The sequence below is a fragment of the Hylobates moloch genome, unplaced genomic scaffold (genome assembly GCF_009828535.3).
Source record: "Hylobates moloch isolate HMO894 unplaced genomic scaffold, HMol_V3 SCAFFOLD_8, whole genome shotgun sequence".
Classification (NCBI taxonomy): Eukaryota; Metazoa; Chordata; class Mammalia; order Primates; family Hylobatidae; genus Hylobates; species Hylobates moloch.
The window spans coordinates 47,607,462-47,633,741 of NW_026652283.1; the positions used below are offsets into that span (position 1 = coordinate 47,607,462).

At 39.6% G+C, this 26,280-nt stretch overlaps 1 protein-coding gene across 1 annotated transcript in view; it reads right to left on the bottom strand.

Moving 5' to 3' along the window:
* Positions 1-26,280, bottom strand: part of LOC116473119 (cytochrome P450 4Z1) — a 56,938-nt gene that overhangs the window by 2,639 nt on the left and 28,019 nt on the right. Inside the window, exons 7-11 of the mRNA XM_032160760.2 lie at positions 23,778-23,881; positions 19,166-19,356; positions 12,156-12,289; positions 1,816-1,880; positions 684-766 (exon numbers count right to left, since the gene is read on the bottom strand). Coding sequence (XP_032016651.1) covers positions 684-766; positions 1,816-1,880; positions 12,156-12,289; positions 19,166-19,356; positions 23,778-23,881 — 577 coding nt within the window. The remainder of the gene's footprint in view (positions 1-683; positions 767-1,815; positions 1,881-12,155; positions 12,290-19,165; positions 19,357-23,777; positions 23,882-26,280) is intronic.

Consider the following 26,280-nt stretch of genomic DNA (forward strand, 5'->3'; position numbering starts at 1 on the left):
TTTTAAGTTAAGTAAGCCCTGATCAGAAAGTCCATTAATGTCAAGACCTGCAAACTGTGGTTCTATTATTTTTGGGCCCATCTTACAAGTAAGTGGTAGTGAGTTCTATCAACATTTGATTCTGCAGGGTCCACGTGACTTGAAAGCCTTCCTTATATCATGATAAGGAAAAGCTACTTCTTACTACTATTTAGAGGCCGTGCAGTTGAAGGCTTAGGCATAAGAACAATAACCTGGCATACTCAGTGGATTGTGTTGTCATTTGGTAAATCAGGTGTCTCTCATACCAAACCAAAGGGAAACTTGGACTTTAGAACAACATTGCTCTCTGTAGGAACAAGAGCTGGGAGGTGCCAATGTTGCCTTGTTCCTATAACAAGGTGGCATTCCCAATCTTTGTCCATTGCAAGTTTAAGTGTAGTCTTCGGGCCTGTCATGAGGATGGCCTTCATCAATCCATGCCCATATGCCAAGGACTACAGTTGTTCTTTGTAACATTAACCGGTCCCTTTGGGGGCTCAAAAGGGTACCATCTGAATGCACTGGTCACAAGAGAAGACAAGCCAGGTAAAATAATGGGGAGTAACAGCAGTGTCAGCTAACTGAGGGCCTGAAGGGAAGAAGCACTTGTCAGGTAAGCACTATTACACATTTCCATCAAGTTCACCAGCTTGAGTCTTTACCTTAATCCAGCTGAGAATGGTATGAAGGCATAGGGATGTATTTTTTCAGAATTTTCCCTGGAGAATCTCAAGGGGTTAAAGACCTGTAATGAGAGTGAAGATACCAGTCCTACTCCTTCCAGCCCACGCCCGCGAAAAACAAAAACAAAAACAAAATCCATAGATATTGTTAACAGAATTCCAAAGCTAACTTTAGGAACTTGTAATGTCTGGATACTACAAGTCCTGCTTGATGTTCCCCAAAAGCCTATCACTGAAAATATATTCCAAGAAAGCAGAGGCTATATAAGCTAGCGATAGATAGATTAAACAGGTCCCGATAGTAAGAAGCAGCAGCAAATCGTCCAGACAATCCGACTTGAGCAAATACTGACTTCATTATTTTCCCTTCACAGTAAACCCGTGCCTCTGTCATATAAAAATGGGCAAAGAATCAAATTATTATCTTTTCTATTTGTTTTCGTTTCCAAATGGACTGAGCCAGTGACTTGGGCAAAGAAGAAAGGGTTGGCAATTCACAAGCTGAAGTCACAAGCTGAAGTTGTTCAGCTTCTGCCCGAGCGTCTCTGTGAGAGGTTGCCGATTAGTATCTCCTGAGCTGATGGGTTGGTCTGAGCACCGGTTTGCAGCCCAGGATGTGCTTGTTCTCTCCCAGGTCCCCTCTCCCTTTCACTCTCAGGTTAGCACTGGGTGTGAGGGAGAGTGATATTCCTAGAGGACTAACTTCAAATATGCTCAAATCTTAAAAAAAGCAGAGTTCATAATCTTGCTACTTTAATTATGACCAGTAACAAGTGATTTGCAATACACTTCACAAGTCTGTGACTAGATTGACTACGGACATGAACGAAAGCAGAGAGCAAGGTGGTTAAACAGTGCAGTGTCAGTCGACTAAATCACACCCCTCTACTTCCCAGGGGATGATATGCTTCTGCTGATAAGGCATTATCATGGAACACTGGCGATGATTATAAATGCAAATGTAGTTTTCTCTTAAAAGCATAGGGTTTTTGTTCTGGTTTGTTCTTTTCTAAATGACAGATCGTTATCCTAACTGCTCCCTCAATTGTGAAGATGCTTCTCTTCCCTCTTGGTGCTATGATGCCACCGGGTGCAGTCGGGACAATCATACCTGAGGGTCTTCCCAGAAATAGGGGTTGTGGTGAAGAGCCCAAATATTGATAAACACAGTTATTCCTGAGTAAAGAGAAGAAAAAGCAGGTAAGTGCATGAGTAAAGATTCTTTCTTTCTTTTTTTCTCTTTTGCTTTTTTTTTTATTATTATACTTTAAGTTTTAGGGTACATGTGCACAACGTGCAGGTTAGTTACATACGTATACATGTGCCATGTTGGTGTGCTGCACCCATTAACTCATCATTTAACATTAGGTATATCTCCTAATGCTATCCCTCCCCCCTCCCCCCACCCCACAACAGGCTCTGGTGTGTGATGTTCCCCTTCCTGTGTCAATGTGTTCTCATTGTTCAGTTCCCACCTATGAGTGAGAACATGCGGTGTTTGGTTTTTTGTCCTTGTGATAGTTTGCTGAGAATGTTGGTTTCCGGCTTCATCCATGTCCCTACAAAGGACATGAACTCATCCTTTTTTATGGTTGCATAGTATTCCATGGTGTATATGTGCCACATTTTCTTAATCCAGTCTATCATTGTTGGACATTTGGGTTGGTTCCAAGTCTTTGCTATTGTGAACAGTGCTGCAATAAACATACGTGTGCACGTGTCTTTATAGCAGCATGATTTATACTCCTTTGGGTGTATACCCAGTAATGGCATGGCTGGGTCAAATGGTATTTCAAGTTCTAGATCCCTGAGGAATCACGACACTGACTTCCACAATGGTTGAACTAGTTTACAGTCCCACTAACAGTGTAAAACTGTTCCTATTTCTCCACATCCTCTCCAGCACCTGTTGTTTCCTGACTTTTTAATGATTGCCATTCTAACTGGTGTGAGATGGTATCTCATTGTGGTTTTGATTTGCATTTCTCTGATGGCCAGTGATGATGAGCATTTTTTCATGTGTTTTTTGGCTGCATAAATGTCTTCTTTTGAGAAGTGTCTGTTCATATCCTTCGCCTTCTTGTTGATGGGGTTGTTTTTTTCTTGTAAATTTGTTTGAGTTCATTGTGGATTCTGGATATTAGCCCGTTGTCTTATGAGGAGATTGCAAAATTTTTCTCCCATTCTGTAGGTTTCCCTTCAGTCTGATGGTAGTTTCTTTTGCTGTGCAGAAGCTCTTTAGTTTAATTAGATCCCGTTTGTCAATTTTGGCTTTTGTTGCCATTGCTTTTGGTGTTTTAGACATGAAGTCCTTGCCCATGCCTATGTCCTGAATGGTATTGCCTAGGTTTTCTTCTGGGTTTTTATGGTTTCACATCTAACATTTAAGTCTTTAATCCATCTTGAATTAATTTTTGTATCAGGTGTAAGGAAGGGATCCAGTTTCAGCTTTCTACATATGGCTAGCCAGTTTTCCCAGCACCATTTATTAAATAGAGAATCGTTTCCCCATTTCTTGTTTTTATTTTTATTTTATTTTATTATTATTATACTTTAAGTTTTAGGGTACATGTGCACAATGTGCAGGTTTGTCACATATGTATACATGTGCCATGTTGGTGTGCTGCACCCATTAACTCGTCATTTAGCATTAGGTATATCTCCTAATGCTATCCCTCCCCCCTCCCCCCACCCCACAACAGTCCCCGGAGTGTAATGTTCCCCTTCCTGTGTCCATGTGTTCTCATTGTTCAATTCCCACCTATGAGCAAGAACATGCGCTGTTTGGTTTTTTGTCCTTGCAATAGTTGACTGAGAATGATGATTTCCAGTTTCATCCATGTCCCTACAAAGGACATGAACTCATCATTTTTTATGGTTGCATAGTATTCCATGGTGTATATGTGCCACATTTTCTTAATCCAGTCTATTGTTGTTGGACATTTGGGTTGGTTCCAAGTCTTTGCTATTGTGAATAGGGCTGCAATAATCATACGTGTGCATGTGTCTTTATAGCAGCATGATTTATAGTCCTTTGGGTATATACCCAGTAATGGGATGGCTGGGTCAAATGGCATTTCTAGTTCTAGATCCCTGAGGAATCACCATACTGACTTCCACAATGGTTGAACTAGTTTACAGTCACACCAACAGTGTAAAAGTGTTCCTATTTCTCCACATCCTCTCCAGCACCTGTTGTTTCCTGACTTTTTAATGATGGCCATTCTAACTGGTGTGAGATGGTATCTCATTGTGGTTTTGATTTGCATTTCTCTGATGGCCAGTGATGATGAGCATTTTTTCATGTGTTTTTTGGCTGCATAAATGTCTTCTTTTGAGAAGTGTCTGTTCATGTCCTTTGCCCACTTTTTGATGGGGTTGTTTGTTTTTTTCTTGTAAATTTGTTTGAGTTCATTGTAGATTCTGGATATTAGCCCTTTGTCAGATGAGTAGGTTGTGAAAATTTTCTCCCATTTTGTAGGTTGCCTGTTCAGTCTGATGGTAGTTTCTTTTGCTGTGCAGAACGTTTCTTGTTTTTGTCAGGTTGTCAAAGATCACATGGTTGTAGATATGCAGCATCATTTCTGAGGGCTCTGTTCTGTTCCATTGGTCTATGTCTCTGTTTTGGTACCAGTACCATGCTGTTTTGGTTACTGTAGCCTTGTAGTATAGTTTGAAGTCAGGTAGCATGATGCCTCCAGCTTTGTTCTTTTGGCTTAGGATTGACTTGGCAATGTGGGCTCGTTTTTTCTTCCATATGAACTTTAAAGTAGTTTTTTCCAATTCTGTGAAGAAAGTCATTGGTAGCTTGATGGGGATGGCATTGAATCTGTAAATTCCCTTGGGCAGTATGGCCATTTCCACGATATTGATTCTTCCTACCCATGAGCATGGAATGTTCTTCCATTTGTTTGTATCCTCTTTTATTTCATTGAGCAGTGGTTTGTAGTTCTCCTTGAAGAGGTCCTTCACATCCCTTGTAAGTTGGATTCCTAGGTATTTTATTCTCCTTGAAGCAATTGTGAATGGGAGTTCACTCATGATTTGGTTCTCTGTCTGTTATTGGTGTACAAGAATGCTTGTGATCCTCAATAAAATACGAGCAAAGATTCTTTCACACCTGTTTATAGATTTCATAACCAAGGAAAGAATTCTACAATCATAATTTCCTTAACCATTTAAGAAGCATCTGTTATGATGACACTTAAATGGGTGCTGTGAAGATCAGTGAGATCTACTCTAGCCTTCAAGGAGCTCACAGTCCATTGGAAGAGACAGGCAATTGCAGCACATGGTAATAAGTCAAAAGGAAGCCTGGGATGCTTGGGGAATTGAGAGGGGAACCTCATGTATAGAGCCTTTGGATGTATGCAAGAGAAAAGGCCCAGGCGAGGTGTGCTGAGCTGAGTATAATGAAATCGGTAGGGGAAAACCAGGTAAAGAAAGAATATTCAGAAAGGAATTTGAGGCAGATAAAAAAGCATGAAACCAAGCTTTAACACTTGAGAAAGCATGAGAAATTTGGGTGACTGGGAGGTTGTATAACAGGACTCAGGGAGCAAAGTGTCCATAGATCAGCCTGTGGAGGTTGGCTGGGCTTGTACCTTAAAATGGGAAAGAAGTCATGCTAAGGATTTTAGGTTGAAACCAATATGGATCACTGAGAAGTTTAAGCAAAGAGTGAGAGTATTGTCTTTTTTTTTTTTTTTTTCCTTTCCTAGTCAGCTACTTGGGAGATTTTATTATACTGTGGAGCCATAGAACCACATGGGATATAGTGTCAATATGGCACTAAAGTAATATTTTATCATGTTATGGAATATCCATTGATCCGGGTGGAGATGATATGGGTTTCTCCTGAAATCTATAAACATAATAAATTATATTAATGGATTCCTAATATTGAATAATCTTTGCAGTTTTGGAATATGACCTACTTACTTGGCCATGATATACTATTTTATTTTATTTTATCTTTTTGTAGAGACGGGGTCTTGTTGTGTTGCCCAGACTCAAGCGATCCTCCCACCTTGGCCTGACAAAGTGTTCGGATTACAGGCATGAGCCACCTGCCCAGCCAATATATCTATTTTGATGTGCTATTGGATTATGTTTACTAATATTTTATTTAACATTTTTGTATTTATATACATAAGTGATTTTTATCTAAATATATTTTTGTGCAATTTTTAGTAGGTTTGTTATCAATGTGATGCTTCCTTAAATAACTTTCTAAGTTTTTATTTTTCTATGCTCTGGACAACTTTAAGTATTACTGGGATTATATGGTCTTTAAAGGTTTGAAAAAGTTTCTGAAAACCTGCATTGGCCTGGTTCCTTTTCAGGGGCTCTACAATTTTTCTCTAGTCCTATGAAAATTGGCATGCTTAGACTATTTATCTCTACCAGTATCAGTTTTAGTAAATTATGTATTATAAAATTATATAGTGTTTTTTCTGGTTTTTCAAATCTCTGTGCATAGACTTGTGTGATATTAGTTAGTGGTGTGTCTCTTTGTTGACCAGCCCCTCCTCCATTGGCTATTGTATTTTTTGACTAATTATGCAGCCGTTCTGCTTTCCATACCATTACCTTTTGCGTTCACCTTTGTTAATTCACCTGTTTCCTTTTAGTTTACTCTTTTATTCTTTTCCCAACTGATTTATTTCCAGTTGTTTTTGACATCAATGTTTAATTTAATTCTTTTATTAATAAAAATATTTAGCATTTAATATTATAACTTCTCTTCTGAATGCTGCTTTAGTGGCAGACCATTAATTCTGATATGTACAGTTTTCATGGTCATGATTTTATTTTGTAATTTTGCTTTAACCCGAGAGTTTTTAATGGATTAAAAAAAAAACTCCAGATGAATGAAACTTTTTGAAAAATTTTTGTTACTTATTTCCATTTTTATTGTCTTAATTTAAAGAATACTATTTTGTAATGTTTCTCTTTTAGTAATTAAGTTTTTTTATTGTGGTCTACTATACAGTCAACTTTAAGGAATGTTGCTGGTGTACTTAAAAGGAAAGTGTGTTCTCTATTTGTGGGGAAAAAGTTTAATATTGTACTCATAAAGTCTACCTTATGAATTACATTGTTTAGATGGCCTGTATACTTTATTTGTTTGGTTTGCGTAGGTCTTTGAAAGGCAGTTAAAATCTATTCGTAGGGTGCCTCTGACTGTTTTCCTCTTCATTTCCTATAGTTTGCTTTAAAAAATTGCAGGGCTGGGTGCGGTGGCTCACCCCTGTAATCCCAGCACTTTGAAAGGCCCAGGCGGGTGGATCATGAGGTCAGGAGATTGAGACCATCATGGCTAAGACGGTGAAACCCTGTCTCCACTAAAAATACAAAAATTAGCCAGGCGTGGTGACATGCACCTGTAGTCCCAGCTACTCGGGAGGTGGAGGCAGGAGAATCACTTGAACCTGGGAGGCGGAATTTGCAGGGAGCAGAGATTGCACCATTGCACTCCAGCCTGGCGACAGAGCGAGACTCCATCAAAAAAAAAAAAAAATTGCAGATGTGTAACTTGATACATAGGTAGGTATTGATAGCTCTCTTATATTCATGATGAATTGTGGCTTTTAACATTATGAAGACTAATTTTTGAACTTCACCAATCCTGACATGGCCAGCTAGCTTACTGACTGAGGTAAACACCTAATCTGGGTTAGAATGGCAACTGGGACACCGTAACAGTGCTGCATCCACACAGCAAAGATCACTTTCAAAAAACAAATGGCCAGGTCACCGTTAACAAATTCTTCCTAAGTGATTAATCCACATATTGCTAGCTAATCAAGGACATTCAAGAAATTTGCTTTCTTAACATGGGTTAGAGATTTTGAAGTTTAGAGCTTCAAAAACCCAATGTTATTTAACTCTCCCAAGCCTCAATCATAGGGTCTAACCTCTGTGGTTGGATTAGGTTTATATCCTGGCAGTACACATTCTTACATTTTTCAATTTTTGGTTCCAGAAGCCTTGTTCTCTCTTGAACAGTTTCTGGAAGTCTCACCAAGATCATCAGAACAGACTGCCCATTGAAGTTCAGTAGTAGCTAATACCTAAGAAGTATGGTTCACAGGCTCATCAATTATTACCTCCTTTGGGTGAGTCTCAAATCATGGTCAATGAAAAAATTTTTTTGAGACAAGGTCTCACTATGTTGCCTAGGCTGGAGGGAAGTGGTGCGATTATAGTTTGCTGTAGCCTCAAACTCCTGGGCTAAAGTGATCCTCCTGCCTCAGCCTCCTGAGTAGCTGGGATTACAGGCACATGCCAATGTCCTCAGATGAGATATTTTTGACTTCCTAAGTCTGTTATTGTCTTTCTTAGGAGTTTCTGCTTGCTCTGGCTTACAGCCAGAGTGTCTGGTTGATTGCCATGGATCTCTCCCATGAGTGGCACAAAACCCATTGTGTTTTGTTCTATTTAGTGATTGTGAATTATTTAGGAGATTTCATAGAACACTCATTTTTTTGGGCCATGTCCCTCTCCACAGAGGCTTACTGGACCATCAGATTCATGGCACACACTAGGCCATTGATAGGTCTATTATTGGCTATTGAGGGAATATGTTTTGTTTTTATTTTTTTTTGGCATGGGTTTTATTAATCCAGAGAATCAAACTGACACCTTATGAGTATATTCATTATAATAAAAAAGCATGCACATTATCTAACAAAATTATATTTTTAAACCAAGAATACGTTAGAAAAAGACATAATTTGGAAAACTTCCTATTTTATTGAGGTCTTAAATCTCCATGGAGCCTTAGGGCAAAAAGGAAATAGAATTCATAACTTTTGATGGTTTGCCATCTTTTTTCTTTTTGCCATGTAGAAAATCTGAAAACACCTCAATGACTCTAACTCAATGTCAGTGAAGATTCCCTGGAAAAAAACTTACAAAAGGCAGATTAATGACTGCCTCCAACTGATCTGATTTTATCTTCTTCCTCTCCCTAAATCTGTGTTCCTAACTCCAATTTCTTTGTTCCACAAATCTAGGTAATTCTGAGCAAGGCTCAAAATATCTCTTAATAAGATTAGTGAAAAGGGATCTGCATTGTCCAGAGAAAATGACTGCTCTCCCAGGAATCTGTGTATCATTTAAGTCACAATCTGTCGGCAGATTGGACATCCCCTTTTCTCTGCCAGAATAGTGTTTAATTGTACCTTAGGCTCTAAATTAAAAGTTAACTTTTAAAAGATAAAATATAATTTTTAGGATTGACTATTTCTTTTAGGTGATTAATATACACTTTTCCTAAAGTAGCTCAGCCTTACTAAGCTTATTAAGACCACAATTTCTAAACCTTTTCTATGGGATTAAAAAGTAGAGCCACCCTCTACTCTCTGCAAGTCTTTCTGCAGCCACCCCCTCGTTGCCTTTTAAAACTGGGAATTTCTCTTCTTCTTTAATTTGGCAGCCCAATCCTACCTTCTTTTTTAATTTCATAAATTCATTAAACTCTCTCTCTCTCTCTTTTTGTTTGTTAAATACCTTCCTTCCATTCTTTTCACTTTATGGGATTATTTCTTTTTGTATTTCAGTATATGTGTATACGTGGGATCTTAGGAGTGACAAGTGGCAACAGAATCACTCAAGTGGCTTTCTTGAGTTGGAACTTAGAATTTACCTAGACTTATGATTTATCTTTTCTAAGTAGATTGGTTTGTAGATAGCTAAGTATGGAAATATAAAAATTAGGGGACTCTGGCCAATGAAGATTGACAAAGGCAATAACTGAGATCGTGGAAGCAAGGTTGTTGAGAAGGAAATAGCTGATATTCTAGGACTTGCATACTGTCTGGGTAAGGAAGATGGTGGAGGTGTGAGGATGACTTCTAGCTTTCTCACTTAAAATTACTCACAGACAATGGTGCCATTCATTAATGGAGCAATGCAGGAGGAGGAACAGGTTTAGGGGAAAGAGGTAGATGACATGCTTTCTTTTGGACATTTTGCACATCGTAGTATGCTCAAAACAAAGCAAAGTGCCTAGAGCAGACATTTAATAGGCAATTGTTGGCCCAGCAAATGAAGAGAAGGGCACACATAATGTAGTAGGTCTTTTGCCAAGAGTGAATGGGGCCATGGCGGAGGCACAGGTGGAGAGTGATGAAAATGTGTAAGTGATATTGTGCGGTGTGGGAGAGAAAGGAGGCATCACAAACATGTTTCTTTTTAGAAATAAACAGGATTTCTGGGTAATATAGGGGAAGAGGTGGGTCTGGTGGATATGAGGCATCCATTGGCACATGCTTCGTTGTGCTATAGCTGCATTCAAGGGCCCACTAGCAGGGCAGAGAAAGTGTATAGAAGAATGCTGGTTGAATTATTGATGAGTGACAGTAGAGAAAGGGAAAATATTCAAGGAAGTTGACGGCATTGCCAAGGGGGAAGTTGGAGTGATGAATCCAGGCATCCAAGCTTGGGGTGAAGAAAGTGAAGTTGTGGAGTGCCTCTGTGTAGGAGAGGGGGCAGGAAGGAAAGCAGGGTAACAGGAAATGACACAGATGAGCAGTGAGGTCCAGTGAAGGCCTGAAAGCTCTGGAGGGCAAGAAGGTGTGGCGGAAAGGAATGTAAAGTGAGGTGAAGGCAACTCTGCTTGTACACTTCCTGTCCCCTCATTGTAGCTTGAGGGAGATTAAGGTGCAGCCCCTGAAGGCACTTGAAGGAAAGGGCAGAGACTGCAGGAGACCAGGGATGACGTATAAGTAGCCTAAAACTGAGTCAGCCAGGGTGGAGCCAGCTCTTCCACCAACATCCATCCAGATCTCAACAGAATTGTCTGAAGCCCAGAAAGTTACCTGCAGCAGCTGCAAAAGCCACAAGATCAGGAAAGTGAAAGGAACATGAAACAGAAAGGACCTGAATGGGAAAAATTAAAAGGCATGCTGATTCTCACATTTTCAACATGTAGCTTTTGTATGGGTCGGGGGATTTTAAGACTCTGTGGATTACAGGGCTTAGGCGATCTAGAATGGAAGTAGAGAAAATAATTTTCTTGTGTTGGAAGGCAGCAATAAATCATCATTTTATTGATGTTGAAAAAACCAGAGATTATTGACAGGATTTAGGTACTATTGACATGCAAGGTTAAGGAAAAAGGTAGTAAAAGTTGACTCTGAGCTGTCTTGTTGGAGCAACTAGGTGGGTGGAATATTATGTGTATGGATGCAATATTATGTAGGTAATAAATATTACAATAAATACTATGTGAAAAATAACACTGAATTAAAAAGAGGAAACTTCTTTAGATACTAGATGATTGCAAAGATCCCCGTGATAGCAAAGATCTTTCTCTAGAGAGATCCCAGAGAAAGCTTAAGTTGTTGCTGTAGTGTAGTAGTTACGAGCACAGACTCTAGAGTCCCACTACTTGGGTTCAAGTCCTAGTTCCACCATTTACTAGGGATGAAATTTTACCTTTTTGTTCCTGTTTGTCTAAAATGTGCATAACACTAATATTTCCACAGCAGAACTGGGGGGCAGGAGGATGGGTGGATAAAATGAGTTAATACATGCAAAACATATGGAACAAGGCTTAGTCCCTAGTAAGTACTAAGTAGTTTTTTGTTTTTGTTATTACAATAGTAAAGCTGATTTTGTAGGAAACAAATATTTAATTGCTATTGGGCAACTATGGTAGCACAGTAGCAATTAAATATTGCTACATTTAATTAGACTGCCCAATCAAATCCAATATTCGAAAGACAGTTAAATTGCAGGAAGTTGTAGAAACACACCTCAACATAGGTCAAAGATAAATTCTAGCTCATTCCTTTATGTCTCTAATGTCACCTTTCAATCCATCTTGCATCTCACCAATGTATTAATCTTTCTAAAAAATAACTATAATCATGCCACCCAGCTTAGACGTCTTAAATCTGTCTGCTGCTTGATTGAGAAAGGCTGAACACAAAGGTTGGCCTTCAGAAAACTCTATGATCTGACTACATCATGGCTCCAGGTATAGTCCCACAATTTCCCTCTGTGAATCCTGGAGTCTGGTAGATTATAGCAATTGCTCCAGTGACATGCCCTGCTGGTGTGCGTGAGGGAAGGGAGAAGGCAGGCTGCCTGCTGCTTTGTGTCTGCTCTTCTCTCTGCTCACAGTGCTGGCTCTCTCATCTTTGCTGATAAAAATCTAGTCCTTTAAGGTTCAGTGTTAAAGCCATGATGCTTCATGAAGGCCCCCTCACCCACTCCTCAGTCCATATGGCAGGATTCTGTACTTTTGCACCTTGGTAATCCTGTGCCTGTTTGGATAGTCCTGAGAGCTCTATCCTCTTTCTCCCTCTCTGGGAAATAAGAATGGCCCTAGGTTCCACAGAGTTTAAGGATAAATAACTGTTAAAGACATGAGTGTGTTAAGACATTTCAATCCAGCACAGCTGCATTGTTAAAAAAAAAAAAAAAAAGTTTTAAGACCTGCAGGTAAGGAGCGTCCATCTGGAAAGGTAATGGGTTTGTCGAGTAGCCGGGATATGTTTACTACCGGTGCGTAGAGACGGAGGCATTCCTTGATGCACATCGTGGTGTAAGGCATCTGGCTCAGGTGTTCCCTGGGTAGAAGCATAGGAGGAAAGGAAAAGGAGGAGTAGTCACTTTGGCATTGCACTGAAAGCCCAGCTTTTCTCCATTTTTGTAACTGGAATGATTTTTTTCTTTACCCAAAGGAGGACTTCAGATGTACCATGTATGTCTTAGGAAAAGCTAAATGTTAACACTTACCACTTTTCACATGTAAAAGTTTTGTTCCCCCCCGCAGTTATAGGGCTCTTATCCTGAGACATACTTATTCCAGGGCTCCTGTACCAGTATCACACATCTGTGAAAATTTGGATAGAGATGTGGACTGTATTTATATCCGGAGTGCCTCTTCTATGAATGAATAAGTATTTCTGCCTCTTTAGAATTGTAAAAAAATATAAAATAGGGATGTGGTTCTAAGATGGCTGACTAGCAGCATCTGGTACTCACCTCTTCCACAGACAGAAACCAACATAGCAAGTAGATAATTACACTTCAAACAGATCATCTAAGGGAGAACGCTGGAATTCAACAGAGAAGTGATGGAAAGCACCAAAAGCAAGGAAGGAGAGGGAAGTGAGGCAGCCTGTTTGGCGGGGATCAACTGGGAGTCTGGAGAAGCTCTTTAATTTGGGAAAAGAATAATTGAGAGCCCTCCAGTGATCCACGTTCCCACCATGGACTCTTACAATACCAGCTATGGAATAGCTCACTAACCTTTGCAGGCCCTGAGACTAACATAAGGAGCTGCCTGGAGATTGCATGAAGACATTGCTCCAGAGAGAGAGCTCACACTGGGTCCCACAGACCCCTGAGTCCTCAGCAGCTGCAGTGTGGCATCATTTGGAGAGCTCAGCCCCCATCAAACTGTGTCTTGCCTTGGGGTTCAACAGCCTCTACATCTCCACATCCCTGAAGCCCCAGTGACATTCCCTACCACAGCTGCTGCTGCTGCTGCTGGGGCCAGGGTGGAAGCCACTGCCAGTGATCCTATCACCCCCAGCAGAGGGGTGGGCACACATTTTCATGCACCCTGAGGACAAATTCCACTGCCTGTAACTGTAGCTGCAAGGGCCAAGGTGCTAGCAAATCATGAGCCACCCTCATCCCACAAAAGCCTTTTGCTTATGGCTGCTCCAAATGAAAGCAGCGCCTCCCTTGTGGTGAGCCTAGATCGCGCCATTGCACTCCAGCCTGGGCAACAAGAGCGAAAATCCATCTCAAAAAAAACAAAAAAAACAAAAAAAACAAAAAAAAAAACCACAACCCCACCCCCTCCCTCTCCAGTAGCAGGGCCATAACTCAGCTGCTGCCATTCTCATCTAAGCATTCTTCTAGCAGCCTGGGGATCACCCTGTCCCTGCCTACCATAGCCAGCACCTGCATACACTACTGGGGGATCTGAGGGCAGATCTGCTCAGGCTGGCTCCACTCCTCCCAGTACCTGAGCATGCTGTCTAGGGCCCTGGAGACTGCCCTGCCCAGTCTATCATTGACACCTGAGCACTTCTCCTGGGGTCTGAGGTTGGGCTCACTCAATCTGCTGCTACCACCACAGCTGGTATCCACCCACATGTGTCAACTGCGGGCTGTGGACTGGCCTGCTCAGCCCATCACAGCCACCACCAATACCAACGTGGACTGCTTAGTATCAAGCAGGTTGTCTGACACGCCTGATGCCCAGGGGCTCAAGAACTCACCCACCCACCTGGCCCACCACTGCCATTTCCAGAACCCAGGCAAGCTACCTGGAAAGAATTGGCCTGCCTGGAGCAGCTAACACTGGTGCTAGTATACATCACCCTGGTGCCCAAGAACGGGCATGCTCAGCCTGAGGTAGCCACTGCTGGGACCCAAAGACTGGCCCGTGTATCCCATTCCCCAACAAAACTTCACCACAGCTTCCACTAACAACTGCATGCTAAGCCACTGAGTAAATCACAGACAAAAATGATGCTGTTTATAGTTGAAGAAATCATACAGTGATTACACTACTGCACATGCCCAGAATCAAAGCCAAAGCATCCTACCCAATGAACACTATGCATACATTTTCAGGAAAAGTCTTCCCCTATGAAAGCAAATTCAAAAAATTGGAAGAAGCAACTATTACACAAGATGCACAATACCAATGTAAGAACACAGGAAACATGAAAAGCAAGGAAATGACACCTCCAAAACCACACAATAATTTTCCAGCAACAGATCCCAATCAAAAAGAAATTTACAAAATCCTGGAAAAAGAATTCAAAATATTGACACTAAAGAAGCACGGTGAGGCTGGGTGTGGTGCTTCATGTCTGTAATCCCAGCACTTTGGGAGGCAGAGGCAGGAGGATAACCTGAGGTCAAGAGTTCAAGGCTAGCCTGGCCAACATGGTGAAACCCTGTCTCTACTAAAAATGAAAAAAATTAGCTGGTTGTGGTGGCATGTGCCTGTAATCCCAGCTACTCAAATGTCTGAGGCAGAAGAATTGCTTGAACCTGGGAGGTGGAGAATGCAGTGAGCCAAGATCGTGCCATTGCACTCCAGCATGGGCAACAAGAGCAAAACTCTGTCTAAAAAAAAATAAATAAAATAAAAAGAAAAAAAAAAAGAAGAAGCATGGTGAGATACAAGAGAATGCTGAAAAACACTACAAAGAAGTCAGACAAGAAATTCAGGATATGAGTGAGAAATCCACCAAAGAGATAGATGTCATAAAAAAAGATGGCTCACACCTGTAACCTCAGCACTTTGAGAGGCTGAGGCAGGAAGATGGCTTGAGGCCAGGAGTTCAAGACCAGCTTGTACAACATTGTGAGATCCTATCTCTGTTAAAAAAAAATTATCCAGGCATGGTGGCACATGCCTGTAATCCCAGCTACTTGGAAGGCTGAAACAGGAAGATTGCTTGAGCCCAGGAGTTTGAGGCTGCAGTGAGCTATGATCATGCCACTACACTCCAGCCTGGGTAACAGAGTGAGGATCTCTCTCTTAAAAAAAAAAAAAGAAGAACTGAACAGAGATTCTGGAACTGAAAAATTCATTGAATGAAATACAAAATACATTTGAAAGCTTCAACAATTAGAGTAGATCAAGCAGAAGAAAGAATCTCAGACCTTGATGACAGGTCTTTTGAAATAACCCAGTTAGACAATTTTTTTAAAAAAAGAATAAAAAAGAATGAGCAGAGCCTATGTGACACATAAGACACCATAAAATGACCAAATATTCAAATTTTCAGTGTCCCAGAAGGTGAAGAGGAAACAAAAGGATTAGAAAACCCATTTAATAAAATAATAGATGACAACTTCATAAGTCTACTAAGAGATTCACACGTCCACATACTGGAAGCTTAAAAATCCCCAAATAGACACAATTCAAAAGGTCTTCTCTACAGCATATTACAGTCAAACTGTCAAAAGTCAAAGATGAAGAGAAAATGCTAAAAACAACAAGAGAACAGTGTCTAGTCACTAGTCACTTATAAAGAAACCTCCATTAGGCTAACAGTAGAGTTCTCAGCAGAAGCCTTACAGGCCAGGAGAGAATGGGATGATACATTTGAAGTGCTGAAAGAAAGCAATGTTTAGTCAAGGATACTATTCCCAGCAAATTTATCTTTCATAAATGAAGGAGAAACAAGCAGAAGCTGAGGGAATTCATCACCACTGGCCTTAACCTATGAGAAAGGCTCAAGGGAGTCCTACACCCAGAAGTAAAAGAATGATAACTGCCATAATGAAAATACTTGAAAATATAAAAACCACTGGTAGAACTAACACACAAACAAGACAGAGAAAAAGCTCAAATGTTACCACTATAGAATACAACCTAACCACAATGCTAAATGATGGGAGAAAGAAAAGAACAAAGGATATACAAAACAACCAGAAATCAATTAATAAAATGACAGGAATACGCCATCACATATCAGTAATAACCCTGAATGTAATGGAATTAAAATTTCCACTTAAAAGGTATACATTGGCTGAATGGATTAAAAAACATGACCCAACTATATGCTGTATACAAGAAGCTCATCTCACCTGTAAAGACACATATAGACTGAAAGTAAAGCAATGGAAAAAGATATTCCATGCAAACAGAAACCAAAAATGAGTAGGAGGAGCTATGTTTATATCAGAGAAAAAGTAAAAAATAGTAAAAAAGACATAGAAAGTTATTATATAATGATAAAGGGATCAGTTTAGCAAGAGGCTATAACAATCTAAGCATGTATGCATCCAACATTGGAGGACCCAGATATATAAAGCAAATATTGTTAGATCTAAAGAGATACACTTTAATACAATAACCGTTGGAGGCATCAGCCGCCTACTCTCAGTTTTATTCAAATCATCTAGACAAATTTCTTTATAAATTTATTAATTTCTTTATAAATTTATTAATTGGATTTAAATTGCACATTGGACTAAATGTACCTCCCAGACATTTACAGAATGTTTTGTCCAATAGGTGAAGAATACATATTTTTCTTATCAGCACATGCAATATTTTCCAGGATAGACTTATGTTAGAACACAAAAGAAGTCTTAACACATTTTTAAAAAATTAAAATCATATGAAGTGTCTTCTTAGACCACAAAGGACTAAAATTAGAAATCAATAATAAGAGGAACTCTAGAAACTGTACAAATACATGGAAATTAAACAACATTCTCCTGAACAACAATTGGGTCAAGAAAGAAATTAAAGAGGAAATAAAAAAATTTCTTGAAACAAATGAAAGTTGAAACACAACACACCAAAACCTATGACATACAGTAAAAGCAGTGCTAAGATGGAAATTATAGTTATAAGTGCCTACAGCAAAAACCTAGAAAGATTTCAAATAAGCAATCTGATGAGGCACCTCTAGGAAGTAGAAAAACAGGAACAAGCCAAACCCCAAATTAGTAGAAGGAAAGAAATAATAAAGATCAGAGCAGAACAGAACTAAATGAAATAGAGGCTAAAAGAACAATGCAAGGATCAATAAAATGAAAGTTGGTTTTTGAAAGATAAGTAAAATCAATAAACCACTGTTAGACTGACAAAGAGAAAAAGAGAGAAGATCCAAATAAAATCAGAAATGAAAAAGAAGACATTTAACTGATACCACAGAAATACAAAAGGTCACTAGAGACTGTTATGAACAACTATACACTAACAAACTAGAAAACTTAGAAGAAATGGATAAATTCCTGGAAACGTTCAACCTACCCAGATTGAACTGGGAAGAAATAGAAAACCTGAACAGACCAATATGAGTAGTGAGATTGAATCAGTAACAAAAAGTCTTCCAACAAAGAAAATTCCAGGACTGGATGGTTGTTCTTAAAAGCATTATTTATACAGTAGTACCCACTTATCTGTGAGGAATACACTCCAAAACCCCCAGTGGATGCCTGAAACCGTGGATAGTACTGAACCTTGTATATACTGTTTTTTCATATACATACATTCTTATGATAAAGTTTAATTTATAAATTAGGCACAGTAAGAGATTAATAACAATAACTAATAATAAAATAGAACAATTTATAACAATACACCAGCATAGATGCTTTTTGTGCTTTTAGGCCATTATTAAGTAAAATAAGAGTTACTTGAACACAAGCACTGTGATACCATGACAACTGATTGGCTAACCAAGACCAACTGTGACCAACTGGCAGGTAGCATATACAGTGTGGATACGCTGGACAAAGAAACGCTTCACATCTTGGATGGGACAGAGTGAGATGGCAGGAGATTTCATCATGCTACTCAGAATGGCATCAATTTAAAACTTATAAATTGTTGTTTATGGCATTTTTCATTTAATATTTTTGGACCGCTGTTGACTGTGGATAGTGAAATCATGGAAAGTGAAATCACAGACAAGAGGGAGCTATTGTAATAGCAAAATCAAAACAAAACCTGAGAATAGCCTAAATGTTCATCAACACTAGAATGGATATAGGATTCATGATTTAGACATAACGAAGTTCCATAGAGGAATGAAAATGACCGAAAAGAAACTCCTCTACAAAATGAGTGAATCCTGTGCAAAAGAAGCCAAACAAAAGAATGTATGATTTTATTCATATGTACTTCAAACAGAAGATAAACTAAACTCCAGTATTTAAAGTTGCATGCTTAGGCAACAAAACTATAAACAAAAACAAAGAATGAATGTTATTAAAGTCAGGAAAACATTTACATCTTGGAGAAAGAGGGGGTTTGTGATGGGAAAGCAGGCACGAGGTTTTTAGCAGTGCTGGTAACGTGCAATTTTTCTTTTAAAACAGGGTTGCAACTATATGGCTGTTTGTTAGACAACATTTTAAGCTGTACATCTGTTCCCTGTACTTTTTGAATGTGTTCTATGTTTCACCATTTTAAAAGTTTTTAAAACATGATCAGTTTGGTTTTATTAACACCATGAAATACCCAGCAGCTCAAGGTTAACCATAATTGTGGGCTGGCAGTGTTTAAGGTTCAGAGATGGTGATAAGGAAGAGGGGTGTGAATTCTCTTTCATGTCAAGTGATTGAACATCTTACTTGGGCAATCTAAGGTGGTAAAAGCTGGAGTCCTAAGAAGTCCATTTACATCTTGGAGAAAGAGGGGTTTGTTATATTCCTGCCTTCCGTGACATAAACATGTTAGGCAGACTATTCCTTCCGCAATTGTACCAGTGCCTGAAGTGAGGAAAGTAATAAAATAGGGCGTACTGAATACTGTCTGATTGACACAATGTTTTTCTATATAAAAACTAGTGATAATCTGTAAATAACACAGGACTCTAGCCTGCATCCTTACCCTTCCAAATGCATACAGACTATCCCAATGCACAATAACTCACTGATACCAGAAGAGAGAAATAATCAAATGTATAAGGAGGAAATTCAGGATGAAATAGGAATACAGATCTTACCAGGTAATAGAAGACCCATCCCCTAGGAGTTCCCTGATTTCATCTCGGCATCTCTGCTGATGCTCAGGGTACTTTGCCAAGCAGTAAAGGATCCAGGAGATAGCACTGGATGTGGTGTCATGTCCTGCAAACATGAACGTTTTCACTTCAGCCTGGAGATCTGCTTCAGAGAAGTCTTTGGTGTTTTCGCTCTAAAAAATACAGTGATGATCTTTATCCAAAGCTGGCTATGGATTGTTATCTTTTTCAATTGTAGCAATGATAATACAAAAAGATTAATGTTGTAAAATTCAAAATTAATACAACTAATTTGGCGTATATTTTTCTATTTTACTTTTTTCAAACCTTAACAGAACACCAGGCGATGTAAAAAGAAATGACTCAACAGAATTCAACTGGGCAGAATAAATCGAGAGCCCTATGGACGTTCATATTTTATGATTTATTAATTTTACTTAAAGGAATAAACTCTAAGAAAGTGTTTATTATGTACAAGAATGTTTAATACCATAGTCAAAAGAAGGAAAGACCATAAGTGGCCAAAAATAGAGAAAGGTAAAATAAATTATGGACAATCCATAAAATGGGACATTATGTAGTAACTGAAATTATGTCTTTGAATAACTTCTTAATGATAAAGGGAAAGCTCATGATTTATTATTAGGTGAAAAGGGCAGTATTAGAAATGTATTACATATGAATATGTGAGTTAATAGTAATTTAAAAATATACAAGCTGAATAGACAAAATATTGAAGGAAAATAGTAGTATTACCAAATGGGATTTCAGGCAGTTTTAATTTTCTTTAGTGTCTATTTAATTTTGTTTAACAATTAATGTGTACTATTTTTCCACCAACAACAGGTAATCCAAGAGCCAAATCATGAATGAACTCCCATTCACAATTGCCACAAAAGAATAAAACATGTAGGAATACATCTAACAGGGAAGTGAAGGACCTTTTCGAGAAGAACTACAAACCACTGCTCAGAGAAATCTGGGATGGCACAAACAAGTGGGAAAACATTCCATGCTCATGGATAGGAAGAATCAATATCATGAAATTGGTCATATTGCCCAAAGCAATTTATAGATTCAGTGCTGTTCCCATTAAACTACTATTGAGATTCTTCATAGAATTAGAAAAAACTTTTAAAATTCATATGGGGCTGGGTGCAGCGGCTCACACCTGTAATCCCAGCACTTTGGAAGGCCGAGTTGGGAGGATCACTTGAGTTCAGGAGTTCAAGACCAGCCTGGCCAACATGGTGAAACCCCCATCTCCACTGAAAATACAAAAATTAGCTGGGTATGATGGTTGGCATCTGTAATCCCAGCTACTCGGGAGACTGAGACATGAGAATCACTTGAACCTGGGAGGTGGAGGTTGCAGTGAGCCGGGAGCACACCACTGCACTCCAGCCTGGGCGACAGAGAGTCAGTTTCAAAAAAAAAAAAAAAAATCATATGGAACTCAAAAAGAGCCTGAATAGCCAAGACGATCCTAAGAAAACAAACAAACAAACAAACAAACAAACCAAAGCTGGAGGCCTCTTCAAATTATACCACAAGACTACAGTAACTAAAAAAGCATGGTACTGGTACAAGAACAGACACAGAGACCAATGGAACAGAATAGGGAACCCAGAAATAAGACTGCACACCTACAATCATCTGATCTTCAGCCAAGTCAACAATAACAAGCAATGGAAAAAGGATTCCCTATTTAATAAACCATGCTGGGAGAACTGGCTAGTCATATGGAAAAAATTGAAACTTCCTTACATTATGTGCAAAAATCAACTCAAGACAGATTAAAGACTTAAATGTAAAACCCAAAACTATAAAAACCCCAGACAAAAATCTAGGCAATACCATTCAGGACATAGGCATGGGCAAAGACTTCATGACAAAGATGTCAAAAGCAGTAGCATTTGATCCAATGATCCCATTACTGGGTATATACCCAAAGGAATACAAATCATTCTATTATAAAGATACATGCACATGTATGTTCACTGCATCACTATTCACAATAGCAAAGACATGGAATCAACTTAAATGCCCATCAATAATAGATGGGATAAAGAAAATGTGGTACATATACACCATGGAATACTATGCAGACATAAAAAGGAATGAGGTCATGTCCTTTGCAGGGACATGGATGGAGCTAGAAGCCGTTATCCTCAGAAAACTAACACAGGAACAGAAAACCAAATACCACATGTTCTCACTTATAAGTGGGAGCTGAATGATGAGACCACATGGACACGTGGTGTGGGAACAACACACTTGGGGCCTGATGGAGGGTGGGGGCTGGGAGGAGGGAGAGCATCAAGAATAGCTAATGAGGCCAGGCATGGTGGCTCACGCCTGTAATCCCAGCATTTTGGGAGGCTGAGGCGGGCAGATCATTTGAGGTCAGGAGTTCGAGACCAGCCTGGCCAATATGGTGAAACCCCGTCTCTATTAAAAATACAAAAATATTAGCCAGGTGTGGTGGCAATGCCTGTAGTCCCTGCAACTTGGGAGGCTGAGGCAGGAGAATCACTTGAACCTGGGAGGCAGAGTTTGCAGTGAGCCAAGATCGCGCCACTGCACTCCAGCCTGGGCGACAGAGTGAGGCTCCATTAAAAAATAAATAAATAAATAAAAGAAGAGCAAATGAGTGCTGGGCTTAATATCTAGATGATGGGATGGTCTGTGCAGCAAACCACTATGGCACAGGTTTACTTTGTAACAAACCTGCACATCCTCCACACGTACCCCTGAACTTAAGAGTTGGAAATCAAAAAGAAAAAAGGTATCAACTAAAAATAAAAACAGTGTGTACTATTTTTCTAATCAGCAAATGTTATTTTATTTTTTACTATTATTTTTAGAGTCGATGTCTTGCTCTGTCACACAGACTGGAGTGCAGTGGCGTGATTAGCTTTGAATTCCTGTTCAAGTGATCCTCCCACCTCAGCCTCCAGAGTAGCCAGGGCTACAGGCAGTGCTGCCACACCTGGATAATTTTTAAATTTTTTATAGAGATGGGGGTCTCGCTATGTTGCCCAGGCTTGTCTCAAACTCCTGGCCTCAAGTGATCCTCCTGCCTCTGTCTTCTGTGTCGCTGGATTACAGGTATGAGCCACCATGCTCAGCAGAAAATTAAATTTTTTTTTTTAACAAGTCATTAGTTCCTGGCAATTCTATTTCACTTGCAAATCCACCTCGTTTTGCAGTGCCCTGTTCTTAGTAGTACTGGTTTAGGAAGAGTCGTGTTTCACATGATCAAGGTAGCGAACACAATGAAAGTTGAGTTCACAGAGTATTTATTTATTTTTGTTCCCTCACAGAGCATTTGTTTATTTTTCTTCCCTCAAATAATTCAACACAATTAAATTCAGCAAATATTTATTGAACACTTGGAGAAGATGATGGAAAATTATGTTCACATGGTGCCATTTGGTACAATGGAAATGGCATGAGATTTGGACCAAACCAGAATTGTCTTAAATCCTGGCTTTGTTAGTTCTAGGTATGTCATCTTGAGCAGTTGACTTCACTTTTTGAGCCACAATTTCTCTTCCTTAAATAAAGATATTTATAAATACCCCACAGGTTGTTATAATAAAGGTTGAAGATGCTTGGCACATAAGCAAAAATTATGAATAAATATGTATTAAAATATATAATAAATACAAAATAAAATAAAAATATTGTTTTTCTCACCACATGTCAGTATCTTTACACATATAATCTAATTTTATCCTTACAGGATTGCTAGCCTGGTGTGTAACAATAGTTGTCATATATTGAGTGACTGTCAATTGCCAAGTCCTTCACTTTTCCTGTGAACATCACATGGACACCTCATGAGACAGTCACCAAGCACTGTGCTAATCACTAGGGAAATAGGAATAAAACATGATCCTAGTCTTCTAGGATGGGGTTTTTCAAACTTTAATTGCAAATGAAACACCGAGGGATATGTTGAACTGAAGATTCTAACCCACTAGGTCTGAGGCAGGGTCTGAGATTCTGCATTTCTAACAAGCTCCCAGGTTTTACCAATGCTGCTGGTCTATAGACCCCATGTTGAGGAAGAAGGTTTCAGCAGCTTGTGGGCTTGGAAAAAGATAGACAAGTGCCCAGATAATTAAAATGTGACACTGGAGGCATGAAGGAAAGCCCTGGGAGGACAAGCAGGAAAATCTTCACAAGGGAAGTTCAATATACATCAGTTATCATATAAGTAAGTTTTTCTAATTTATTTATTTGTTATTTTAATTTTACTTATTTATTTATTTTTTGAGACAGAGTCATGCTCTGCCGCCTCCCGGGTTCAAACGACTCTGCCACCTCAGCCTCCCAAGTAGCTGGGACTCCAAGCATGCACCACCATGCCCAGCTAATTTTTGTGTTTTTTGTAGAGACCAGGTTTCACTATGTTGGCCAGGCTGGTCTCAAACTCCTGACCTCAAGTGATCTGACCGCCTTGGCCTCCCAAAATGCTGGATTACAGGCCTCCCAAAATGCTGGATTACAGGTGCGAATAAACAAAACCTATTTCTTTATTATTTAATTATTGAGTTGAATGTGTTCAGAAGTTTAGAAGACTTACTTTGGCACTCAAAAGTATGTCCAGAAAATCCCGGCGTCTTTTCTGAGTAGTATCTTGTTTTAGCTTATCCTTAAGAGACTCCTTCCGGTCCTGGATTACTTTCTCTAGATGGAAAAATTATGATCTTTTTTATTATCAAGGTTACTGGAAAGTCAGTTAAAGCCAAATGTAGTTCTGAGAAGCTGGTGCTTTATGGGTAGCCCCTGGCTGCCCCCCACCCAACGTTCCTGAGTTGGTAAGGGACAGTACCACTAGCTGTCTTTTTTAAAAAATGGTCCCATCCCTGACCTACAGGTACTTCACCTTTTAGCCACAATTTCTCTTCCTTCAAATAAGGATGTTCAAATGTATCACACAGGGTTGTTGTAAAGGTTGGAGGTGTTTGACATATATGCTTAGAGGTGCTTGGTACATAAATTTAATTCAAATGTTATAAAATTTGTTTGTGATGTAGGGTACTGTTACCAATCGCTGAGCTTAATTTCTACAACCTAGGCTTTGGTTTTAAAGAAAAGCTAAAGAAAAAGAGGAGATGCCATATCTCACGGTAGAGACTGGTGCTCAAATTGAGTGGTGGAGGAATACTGAAAATATTCCTCTTGAGCACTGGAACAAGACAAGGAAGCCTAATCTCACCACTCCTATTTAACATAGTACTGGAAATGCTAGCCAGAGCAATCAGGCAAGAGAAAGAAATAAAAAGCATCCAAATAGGAAAATAGGAAATCAAACTTTCTGTCTTTGTAGATGACAAAGTTCTATGCCTGGAAAACCCTGAAGACTCTGCCGAAAGGCTCCTGGAACTGATAAATGACTAGTGGAAATAGAAATTCTCTCCATAACACACATTGTTGGTTCTCTACAGTACATTGCAGCTTCCCAACTTCTCCTTTTTGTGCCTTTTCTACTGGAAACTAGGCTCTAAGCTACTTCTGTGAACAGGAAAGTTCTGCCTTTAGCAGTTAGGAGTAAAATGTCTTCCATAGCCAAATTTTAGTCTTGATATTGTCCCATAAGCATGAAAATAGCCACTCAGTTCCTATGTTCTTTTAAGACATCTAGTCTGTTTCCTATTAAAATGGTACTTAGTAAGGGGATTCTAAGTTTGGAAGTTAACCGGAACCATTTTTCTAAGGTAAATGCTTTAGCATGGGCCATAATAGCAGGCAATTTGGCACATTGCCTCCATTAAAGGAGCCTTGCCCAAAAATGATACAGTCTCTCATTTTTTGGGGAGCCAGCAGATTAAACGGGTTTAGGAAGTGAAAAGAGGAATGACACGAGGTGGATAAGCTAAGGTTGTGTGGGTAAAGCATCACTTAGTTCATCCGGTTCCATAGCTTGGAGGACCATGCCTTCAACCATAGGTGGCATATTTAACAGGGTGCCGGGACCCAAGAACAAGGGAGGGAAAACAGCCAGAACGATGCTCCCCTGTCTTGTCCTCCACCCTGGGTCATATGGAAAGGAAGGAGACTAAAAGAACTCTCACATCTTTTTCCAGATGGGTAACAGATTCAGCTTGCACCTTCTGGAGTGCACTCTGAAACACTGGAACTTCTTTAACCTCAGGACTTCAAAAAGAAAAGCAACTCATTTTCTTTTGCACAAGTGCATGGCATTTTTACTAAACCTTTGCAAACATTGTAAGATCAACCCAACTCTTTTAACAATCACATCAGGCAGGTCCAAAAAAGAATAGTTCCCCCAAATTAGAGAAGTAACCTCCAGGGAAACCATCTGAGGATTCCCCTTATTTATTTGGGGCCCCTTCAAGTTCCCTTCTCATTATAGGACCTTAGGCAAATAAATGGAGACTTAGGCCAATTTTCTAATGACCCTGATAGGTATATAGAGGCTTTCCAAAATTTAACTCAGCTATTTCATCCCACGTGGAGGGATGTTATGCTGCTCCTAAACCAGACCCTCACAGCAGCTAAAAAGCAGGCAGCTCTGCAAGCAGCAGAAAATTTTGGAGATGAGCAATATATCTCCTATAATACACCAAAAGGGAAGAAAGCAGATAGGGAAAGTGAAGAAATAGCAAAAACACCATTCCCAATTGGGAGAGAGGCAATTCTGGTAAACAACCCTAGTTGGAACCCCAGTAACTCAGAAGATAAATGGAAAAGGAAGCACTTTTTAATATGCATTTTAGAAGGCCTACGGGAAACCAGGACCAACCCTCTCAATTACTCTAAACTGTCTATAATAGACCAGAAGCCAGATAAGTATTCCGTAGCCTTTACGGAAAGGCTGATAGAGGCTGTACTAGAACCCCAATATTAGAAGGAAAGTACAGAAGCAAGCTATAGGACCAGATAGCACCTTAGAGAACCTCCTGAAGGTGGCCACTTCGGTCTTTTATAATAGGGACCGGGGGAGGCCCAAAAGAAAGAGAGAAAGCTCAGGAGAAGGACAGAGGCTGTAGCAGCAGCTTTGCAGGCTTGCAAAGTCCAGGATCCCCGAGTTGCATCCGCTAGTTTCTATCGGTGTGGCATCT